The sequence below is a fragment of the Thermobia domestica genome, chromosome 9 (genome assembly GCF_964235325.1).
Source record: "Thermobia domestica chromosome 9, izTheDome1.hap1.1, whole genome shotgun sequence".
Classification (NCBI taxonomy): Eukaryota; Metazoa; Arthropoda; class Insecta; order Zygentoma; family Lepismatidae; genus Thermobia; species Thermobia domestica.
In genome coordinates, this window is record NC_137462.1 from 141,580,325 (window position 1) to 141,591,197 (window position 10,873).

The 10,873-nt window shown below is 32.6% G+C and overlaps 1 protein-coding gene across 4 annotated transcripts in view; it reads left to right on the plus strand.

The window, feature by feature from the left end:
- LOC145695069 (acid phosphatase type 7-like) overlaps positions 1-9,426 on the plus strand; it is a 38,709-nt gene extending 29,283 nt beyond the window's left edge. For all 4 annotated transcript variants that reach the window (XM_081771912.1, XM_081771911.1, XM_081771913.1 and 1 more), the window contains exons 8-10: positions 694-865; positions 1,070-1,207; positions 5,621-9,426. In XM_081771912.1, coding sequence (XP_081628038.1) covers positions 694-865; positions 1,070-1,207; positions 5,621-5,707 — 397 coding nt within the window. In that variant the 3' untranslated portion in view covers positions 5,708-9,426. The remainder of the gene's footprint in view (positions 1-693; positions 866-1,069; positions 1,208-5,620) is intronic.
- The last annotated feature ends 1,447 nt before the right edge of the window (positions 9,427-10,873 follow it).

The window sequence follows — 10,873 nt, forward strand, 5'->3', positions numbered from 1 at the left end:
TAATAAAAAAAATACTTTCTTTTCCTACATTGATTGTGTATCATTGTCTGTCAAGTCTGCGTCGTTCGCATAAGCAAATTGGTTACTACCATCCGGTATTACTTTTCAGTGCTATCTTTGATTTTCCAAATCAGCTACCAGAGATAAAGTCTTTCCCCCCTTCTTAATACCGTTATGAATCTTCAGATGACAGAGGTAACTTCCAAACTCCCTCTTTCCACGGTGTGAACAATGTACTTTTTAAAATAAGACAATTGAGGTCAATTCATTTTTATCTAATATGTTGTTAAATTTATTTCAAATACCTTTTCAGTATTCTGATTCCTGGCTGCATCACTGGGTATATCCAATACTCAACGTTTGTCTGTATCACATTACTCTACGTCGTAATTTTAAGAAGTAATAGATTAGTTATTTCAAGAATAGGGAATCAGAATACTGAAAAATTCGTTGTGAACACTCGAGTAGCCTATTGGAATGTGATTCTTGTAAGTGGCAGTATTAGAAAAATTAGATACAGTAATAGTAGTCGTAGTACTTTTTGACCCTCTGTGAATCGTTTTGGGAGATCATGTAAAACATTGAAACACTAACAAACTACCGGTCATTTTGCTCTACTTGTATAATAAAATCTCTGAAACAATCCATTCTTTGGCTTACAAGATACTTACGTTTGAGTCTGTTTTTTTTCAGGTTTGGTCTCGAAGATTTGTTCTATAAGTACGGTGTCGATCTGGCAATATGGGCTCATGAACATTCATATGAACGGCTGTGGCCCGTTTATAACTACACGGTTTATAATGGAAGTTTAGAAGAACCTTACAGAAATCCCAGAGCTCCAGTTCATATCGTTACAGGCTCAGCAGTAAGTTTTAATTAAAAATATAGTTTTGTAAGGTTTAATTAAAAAAGACAGAGATTACTATATATAATCTACTTTAGCCTATAAAAATATTATTTAGCCTATAATAATATTATCTGTTATTTTGATTGTACTTTTAAAAAATACAGATGTATGTATTTATTTATTTTAAGGCGTTACTGAGACCGTTTCCGATGTATATTGCAGGGTTGTTGGGAAGGACGTCAGAGATTTCTGCCGTACTTACCTGATTGGTCGGCTTTCCGAAGCACGGATTATGGTTATACACGTCTTCAAGTGTTTAACGATACCCATTTGTATACGGAACAGGTGTCAGATGATAAGGTAAGAAATTGACAAAATTTTCAGAGAATTGAAAATTAGTTTGAATATTAGTTCTAAAATGGCGATACATTGCTTATCTTAGATTAGAATTACCAAAGGGCTATTTTGTAGTCATGATTTCGATTTGAGATGTGGTTTACATAAGATTTTAGTGTTGAAGGTCACAACAAAATTTTATTATTAATAAGAGTATGCAAAGTATCATTTCAGCACCCTATGCTCATCTCCAGCACCTCCCATCTAAATTTATGGTAATCGCAGATCGTCATTTACACTCATCTATTTTTTGATTACTAAGGAAAAGATTGTGAATGAGGAGAAGAAATAATAGACAAGAATATCGCTTCTGCAAATAAATATTGAAGGCAAAAACGGTTAATCCATTTTCACTGAGAGACGACGCATGCATTCAGCAATCATTAACATTATAGGTATTTTGCCATTATTGGCAGATGACTTTCCGCAACTGAGAAGCTTCCATGCTCCACGATCTTCAGCTAACCTCTTTGTTCTCACGTACGATTTTTTTTTTTTTTTTCTGTTTCGTTATCTTCCATTAAGTTGTAGCCTCCGTCGCCCTTCCCTCTTTTTTCTGGCACGTTCCTCATGATACAGTTTCTTCTTAGCCAATATCCCAACCAGTTTCTCTTCCTCTTCTCAGTAATATCTAGAATTATTCTTTTCTTCCCGTCCATTTCTGATACCCCCTCATTCGTTTTCCGCTCGACTCATCAAATTCTCTTCATTTTTCTTCCCACCCGCATTTCGAAAAGTTCCAGTCGTTTTTAATCTTTTTGCGTAATGTTCATGTTTCTGGCCCATACAGTACAATGCTCCATGCGAAGCATTTTATGAGTCTTTTTTTCAGCTCTGTATTCAGGGTCTGCAAGGAGCACTTCGTTACCTTGCTTGATCATTCATGTTATATATTTTAATATTAAATCTATATATATAATTTAAGTTGTGAATATTAATTAGTAAGTCAGGCCTGACAGGTATTATTCTAACGCATTTATCTAGTACTATTTATTTAATAAGTATAGCGTAATATATATAATCTTACTGTGTTTATAATATGTAAATATATGTAAATATCAATTAGTGCATTATCCCCATCATTTATATATGCCAAATTTTCTTTTAAGATTAAGATTCAGTTAGTTAGATCGAGTATTACTTTCGCTCCCACTTGATTATAGATCTGGTAGAGAGGCTAGTTTTTTTGAAGATTTCTCTTTTCTTGCTTGCTTTTCCAATAATTTTCCACTGCTGTAGAAGTTTCTAGAACCGTTGAATACTTAAATTTTTTCTTCATTTTTTCTGTCCTCGGCAAAACATAAAAAAGCGGATATTTAATGGTTGTTGCTGTTTCAGCTAGGGAGGCCTGTAGAGTAGAGATCTATGCTGGTGGCTGTTCAGTCCAAAGGGAATCAGCAAGTAAGCTTTTTCCTGGGGGTTTGTCCTTTAGATTAGTTACTGGATGACCAGTGGATATGTTAGTCCGTGACTTCCTGTCCCGCTAGGGAAAGTGGTCTCTGGCCGTGACTTAGGTGAATTCCAGAGTTAGGAATAGGAATTAAAGAATAAAGTAGGATTTTTGAGCTCTACGTCAGTGTAATGACTTAAATGGGCTCTAGTTAATGGTTAGAAGGAGTGAAAAGTAATTTGCTCTTGGGGTGACCCTAGGGAGAGAGTGAACCCAGGGCACTTAGGTTTTTTTGAAAATCTCCAGGTGCTGGAGGTTTTTTCCCCATTAAAATTGAATCCAGGTTGCGTTTTGGGTTCATTTCACGTACAGTCAGGCAATAATGAGGCTTGGCTGTGTTTTTTGTTTTTTCCCACTGCGACTTTCGTGTTTGAAAGTATTAGAGTGTGTGTTTACCTTTTAACCTAGAGTCTTGAATGGAAGACGTAATAATATAGCTGGGCCATGAGTGACGGCTGCTACTCCTAATTCCTAAGTTTACCGATCCTTTAAGATTTTAGTTAGTTTCCTTTTCTGGATTTCTCAGAATGTTGAGAGTCCAAACTAGGTGTAGGCCAGACTGTTACTGTAGTGAAGTTAAACAGTCTTTGAAAGCAAGAAATATGGACCTAGAGTAGAGAGAGTACTAGTTTTCCATATTACCGCAGTTCCCAAAGAAATGTTAGAGAAGTCTTTCATTGTTTATGATTAGTGATATTTCAATTAGTCTGTGCTCCTTGAACTCTCATGATGAGTTTTTGGGAAGCCGAGCAAAATATTAAAGATTTTCTTTCAAGGGCGAAGTAACGTCCTTTGAACCTCAAAATTCTAGTCACTCACCTTACCCTACTTAGAAAAATATTAAGTTAATAAATCTAGTTATCCATCATAAATCCTTTGAGTGGTTATTTTTAACTCAATCGTATTTTGAACCTGTTACCTAGACAACAGCGAGCGGACGATTTATTTCTTAAGGAATTTATTTCTTTTGTTGTAAGGTAAAATTGGCAGACTCGTTAGAGTGGGGTGATAAAGAATCTTGATTAGGTTTATAGTTTTCATATAGATGTAAAGTGATCAGATCCGAAACGATTTGAAGAGTGAGATAGAACAACATTAGTAAAATAGAAGGATTTTTTTCTTTCTTCTTACAGGTCCAATAAAATAGGCTTTTCATTTTCCTTAAGGCTTCTTGTGCCATCCCTATTCTTGCTTTTGTTTCACGTTTGCACTTCATATCATCACTAATAATATTACCCAGGTATCGAAAATTAGTTTGCTACTACTTCTACTTCTATATTTGACACCGACCCCTTCGTTCTTATCACCATGGCTTTCGTCTTTCTACCATTTATTTTCATTCCATATTCTTCACAGCTCTTCCTCAAGTTTTCTAACATCTTATTGGTTTTCTTTTCAAATTCCGCAACAAGCGCCATATCATTTGCAAACCGTATACCACATTCTACTTCCTACTGAAATGCCGTCTTCACTACGTAGACTCTTTTTCACTATCTCCTCTATATAGATATTAAATAATGTCGAGAAAGCATTCCTGTCGAACCGCCCTTCCAATTGCACACTCCTCTGTCATTTCCTCATCTACTCTAACACTTACCTGTTGGTTTATAGCAAGAAGCATAATAAAACTTCAACATAAATATTGGAACAGAATAGAGAATAAATTATTTTAGTAAATAAGTTTCACATGAGGCGAACTTAGACAAGCTTCTGTAAAATAATAAAAAAATATTACAAACATAGTAGCAGTACAAAACAAATATGTAGGACACTTGTATTCTGTTTAATCAGGCATCTTATGAAATTCTAAAACGTAATATTGCATTCCAAGTCAAACCTAAGTAAGAAGAAAAAATCTCATAAAATATACTCACAAAACATTACATCATCTTAACATTCATCCTAAAGGGAGGATATGGAGAGAATAGAAACATTATAAACATTGAGAAAATAGTCAGATCTTGAATAAAGAATTTATGGAGATTATATTTGACAGCTAATGTAAATTGTAGGATCATAGGATGTATACATAGACTATACACACTATGTAGTTATGGATGTAAATCTGAAAAATCTCATTATTTTGAAAACGCTGTTAAAATATTAACAGATGTTACCAATCTTTAAAAGAACATGTGAAAACTAACAATACCAGTGTTGATAAGATCATGGAAATAATTTATGAAGCTACACTGCTTTCCAACAACTTCAGAAAATTGATTTCTTTTTAGAGTTTTAAAATTATAAAAATATGATTTTGTTAAAAAGTAATTAACCGTATGGCCTACGGAACCCGGAGGTAAATGTCTCGTTCACAAAAACTCTCCATTGACTTCGGTCCTGAGCCAACTGGATCCTCGCATCTGCGTTTAAGTTTTCCTAATAGACGTTTTCTGATTGGATTTCCAGTTAAAATTTTGAAAGCGTTTCTACTTTCTTCTATTCTGGCTACATGATCTGCCCACTTGAGCTTCCTAGACTTAGTGACCCTAATAGTGTTTGGTAAACGGTATAAAGTATGCTGTTCCTCGGTATGAAGTTTCCGCCATTCCCCATTCTCTTTTCTTTTGGCAGGTTTTTTTTTTTTCTTTTCTTTTCTTTTTTTTCTCAAACACTTTAGTCTGCATTCTTCCCTCAGAGTAAGCGACCATATATCAATGATGCAGCACAACAGGTATGATTATCGTTTTGCTGTTAAGTTCCATAAATAATACGCAACCACACAGTTACTTTATTTCTGCAGTTTAGGTGGTTGAATTTTAGGTGTACAGCTTTAAGAAGATATTTACGTTAATGCTTTATGTACAGTATTAACAAGAGTAATAATATAGACATTGGAAGATTATAGAACGAAAACTACCTAAATAAGATTTGTTTCATTACAGTTAATATATTTGTATTAATTCTCCATTTATTTTTCCTCACAGGATGGTGAAATTATTGACAGTACTTGGATAATTAAAGATTATCACGTCCCATATGCAAACTCGAAAGTATCATCAAGGAGCCATTAATGTTGCTTTAATTAGAACTTGTATTGTGATGGTGACCTAGAACTATCTGCCCAAAGAAAGGCAGTTATAGTTCTGGTTTATTTTATGAAATTATAACAGATTTCATACATTGTCTTATAATGGTTTTTATACCAAAGTTCACTATGTAGTTAGAAACATACTGTCTCTGTGATATGTATACAGAAAGTAAATTTTATATATATATAAAGAGAATAAATATATGTATAGAATCATCTGTTAGTTGATATATGTATAGTTGTGCGGAACATATTTGTATTTTCTAGTAGCATTGAAGTGTTTGTAGGATATTGATTCGAATTAAGACCAAATAGAAATTTAGTTTTCATGTAAAAATATTTGCAGAAAGAAAATAAAATATCACCAGGTGTTAATTTTAAAATAATAGCTAAAGAATGTTAGTTTCAAGAAGTTTTAACTTTATGATTGTATTTTCATTTTCAAGTTGCTCTCAAGCAATATATAGCAATCTCAATTTGCAATTGTACATGATATTTTGTAACAGTCATATCTTTTATAATAACAAGTTCAAATGTATGTTTGGTGCAGACTTGTAATATTGTGCTGTAGACATAAGTTGGTATCAAGTGATATGTCATATAAACTTTTACAGTACGCTTAATGCAATGTGCATTGCAAAAACTGAGACTAAATAAAATATATTTATAAATATATAAGTAAGTTGACAGCCTGCAATATCTAGTCAAAAACGTAGGTAATTAAAAAGTAAATTATATTATATTTGAGAAAGAATACAAGAATAAGTATGCGTGAGTAAAGTAGAAATTACTTAATTTTTATTGATATAATTCATATTGCATATATAGGGAGTGAATAAAATTCATGTTGATTTTTTTTTTTTTTTTTCAATTTTAATAATTGGTATTTTACTACTATTACTTTCTATTATTTTCGCAGCAGTAACACTTTCACTTCCTACCTATCTGACGAAGCACTGCATTTGTTTTGTAAAGTCACAATTGTTGTGTTTATATGGTATTATTGGTTTAAGGAGTTATGGGGAAGGGAGATCTGAGTGGTTTTGTGCATTATTTTACAGGATGGCAAGAACATAGAAGCACTAAAAGTCATTACACACAGTTCATTTCTTGGTTTGTTATATCATAATATTGTTAAAAAGAGGTTTGAAGCGGAAAATATAAACTACAAAGAAAAAAAAATCGTCACGTACAGGATATTAGAATAACTACTATAAAGTGTTAAAACCTCGTAGAAAATAAAGAAAAAGAAGACTTATTGCATTTGTTGAAACAATAAAAAGAGCTGTGTGTGCGATAGACAGAAGTGCGAAAACTGTTATTAAAATTGGTATATTTTATTAAACCTTATTATTTAAAGTATATGTATAAGCCTACAATGTGTAGACCATATAAACGCACTCAAGCCTATCCTCTCTTAATATAGTGATATCAAAAATTGATACTGCTAACATGTAATGTATTCTATTTGTGATCCCCGATATCATTTTTCTTATATTTTATCACAAGTATCGCACAATCATGTCTAAAAATTACTTCCCAGAATCTCCCTTTAACCCTGCACATAAGATTTCGAGAAATTGGTTACGTATCGTATTATATTTCTTTACGGGAGAGAACTCTTTCTCGTCAGCATGTACTTCAAAATTACCGTTTGCGGGTGAAATGGAAATTATTAAAGAATAAACAGGGCGCTCCTGCTTAATCGAATTGTTAGTGCACACGACTTCGTAGTGCTTGGTCTCTAGTTCTACTCTCGATTGAATTACTAATGTTTTCCGGTGTTGACTCATCATCATGAAGGACCGTGGTGGCTCAGTGCTAGAGCACTCATCTCTGGTTTGAGGGGTCCCTGATTCGATGCCAGCTCGCGTCAAGTGGACCTTATGATGGACAACCACCATTGCATCAGTTTTCTCGGTTCTCCTGTTTCCTCCCACTTCTTTTTTCCTAAAATTTCGTTCATTAACTCCATTGTCTCCTTTAGCCCTCAAAGCAATCGTGAGACGTAAAACAAAGATTTCATTTCTTCTTCATCATCATCATAAGTTGGAGAACTACGTAAACTAAGAAGAAGCGAACTCATGTCCAGAAGATCAGAAATAATGACACCTGAGAGGATTTAGTACTTCTTTCTATCTGTTAATTTCATCAATATTTCAAACGGGAATGACTAAACAAAATTGAAAAGAATGTGATTTGCTTGTTATCTGTCTACCCCAAAATTCGGCTCACCTTTGTGTACTGAAATAAAAAACATAATGTGACATAATCGCAAGAACACATGAAAGCCTGTTCAGCCGTGCGGCGAACATTTCAGTCTATGACGCATGGTCAATGCAGTTCTTCGACATGGCAGTTTATTAGCTCCGTGATGTTTTTCTGACTCCGCCACTGCTATAGACATGTTAAATTAGTACTTCTTTTTTAAATACTATTTAATATTATTTAAGTTCTACTTTCACATGGAACAGTTAACTTAGCAGCCATTTACATGTTTTAGTATTTCATACCGTGTTAAATATTTTTACATATTCAGTGTAAAACGACTTAAAGTGTATAAATGACTATAGGCGGACCCAGGGATCGAAAGGTCGTTCTCCCCCTCTTTCCAACGGCATAGTCACCAGTACTGAAAAAAGCCCGGTGTGGCCCAGTGTATACCCCTATGGAGTCTCCTGAATCCGCACCTGTAACACGGTTGCTTTTATTAAATTTGATTCAGTTCAGCATATCCTTTTCATTTTCTTGAAAAACTTCATATAAAAGAAATCTCAGATGACGCCAGTACCTCTGGCAATTCTGTCATGTGGCTGACATCACTTGTAAACAAGAAATTAGTTCTGAACTTTGTCTCATTTACAGATAAACGAGTAACAGTAATAGCTCTGGAAAATAATGACAATTCAAGATCTGATATTTATCTTTTATTTGTTTGAAGGAGGGTATTATAGATACAGTTGTGCTTTTGTCAGGTTTGTTTATTATCCTAATTTTCTTACGAATATTTAGCATTTAATAAAATAAAGGAAATAAAAAACATTCATTTCTTCTAAATTCTAAGATAAAACTTGTTTGATTGCAACTTTAGCTTACAATACCATAAACAGAATGTAAAAACATGAGGAAATCCTTGTGAGCTTTAGCGAGAATATAATTCTTTTATTGTACTGCTAAAAAGTTAATAGCGATTCCGAAGACTGTGTTAATGAGGTGTATATTTTGATGTATAAAAAACAGAAAAAATGAAAAAGATCTACTAATATCGTGTGTGTATATTTACCTAAGTACACGTTATCGTATAGAATTCATGGAATACCTTCAATACAAGCCTTCAGTGATCAGTTTTGGATTTCGCAGACATATGTTTTCTTTTTGAACACTATTTTTTTTTTTTTTTTTTTTCATATAATATCGAAAAAACTATTCTAAATAATAGAATCATGTGGTTGTCTGGTATCAATCGCAATTCAATCGAAGCTCTCTTTACATAAGGTAATTGAGTGTTACTTCCTTATATCATCCAATCTACTTAATGCGTTTAAGAAAACATTTCTTGTAAATTTAAGTCTTCAAAAGATGAATCGTTATTACTTGTTTTTAAATGTATTCTTTTACGTTGATGGAGGTTTGTTATTGAATGGCGATGATTTAACTTCTATGGCCATTAAACCTAGCGTTTTGTTGAATTATTGTTTCTGAGTATGTAAAGTAATATTTTTCAGCGTGAAATAAATAACTTAATAAATAAAAGAGAAGTTATTGTATTAATTCAGTATATTGTTTATAATTAATGAAATGGGTACAAATATCTTGAACTATGATACATTAAGATTTGAAAATCGTTTTAACAAAAAGTAAAATATTCACATCTATGCAGACTTAACGCTCCCAAACTATGCTATGCATAGGTCGTCTTGTAAAGCGACTCTGTTAGGAGCAAAATGGCAAGAAATAGTGAGGAATGGTTTTCTGTCCCTATTAATCCCTATAGAGCAAAATTGGCAAGGATATATATAGTGGATTCAGCATGTCAAGAATAGATTGCGTCTCCACTCATTGAAATTAGAAGTGGTATATATATATATATATATATATATAAAACACTTCCGGTTGCAATATCGAGTACCAGTAATTTGGAAGCCCACCATACTTTTACAATGTGAAACGTACTAATTCTCTCATTCATCTTTCATATAAGTTCTATAAGGACACAAACAAGCGGTCTTCCATACCTCATTTCTCACAATGATAAATGTTTTTTTCTATGTTGATACTTGTTGGATTTTGTTTGTCCTTTTCTTTCTTATCTTCTTGAATGTGCACCTTCGTATTCTGTATGGAAACAAAAATGATTGAAGAATGGGTCCTATCGCGTTGTTCTATTTTTGTGTGCAATACTTGATAGCAGAGTATGATTATTGACTATATTGGACAAAATAAAATAAGATTTTACAAATCAATAAATTTTATTTATATTTTTACATATTTAACAATGATATATATTCTATTAAGTCAGTAACAAAATAACTATTAACAATTATGGAAAATATACATTTGTTTCAGTATTAATACACATAAGTATATTTCATAATTTTTCATACGAAATTATATATTTTCGATATTTGTAATATTTTAATATACATATAGTTACATATTTATGAACAGCACCAAAGTTCAGCTTCTACTCTTTCGTAATACTTTGGATTGAGATCAGTTATCAGGGAAAAATCTACAGAACTGAAAACAAAAAACCTTCATACGACCATCACGGTCATTTCTTTAAAAAATGTATCAATTTGCAGACGTGAGCATTTCGAATTAGAATAATTATATACGATAATACAGGATAAAAATATACAATTGTACATAGTATATGAGCAAATGAAATGTAAAGTTAAAATATAATATTCGTAGAAATTTTTCATATGCTGTGTTAAAATGAATACTATATCAATTTAGTCAAATCTATATAATTGAATACACCCGTCAAAGTGTTAGTAGTACCCTTCTAAGTGAAACCCTCAATATTATGGATATTACTATACCTTACGTAAAAGATACAAGTTACTTACTATATAATAAATTGGAACTTTTGCTTTGTAATATTTATATGATATAAGGAATTTTGAAGAAGCCAGAAACTTCA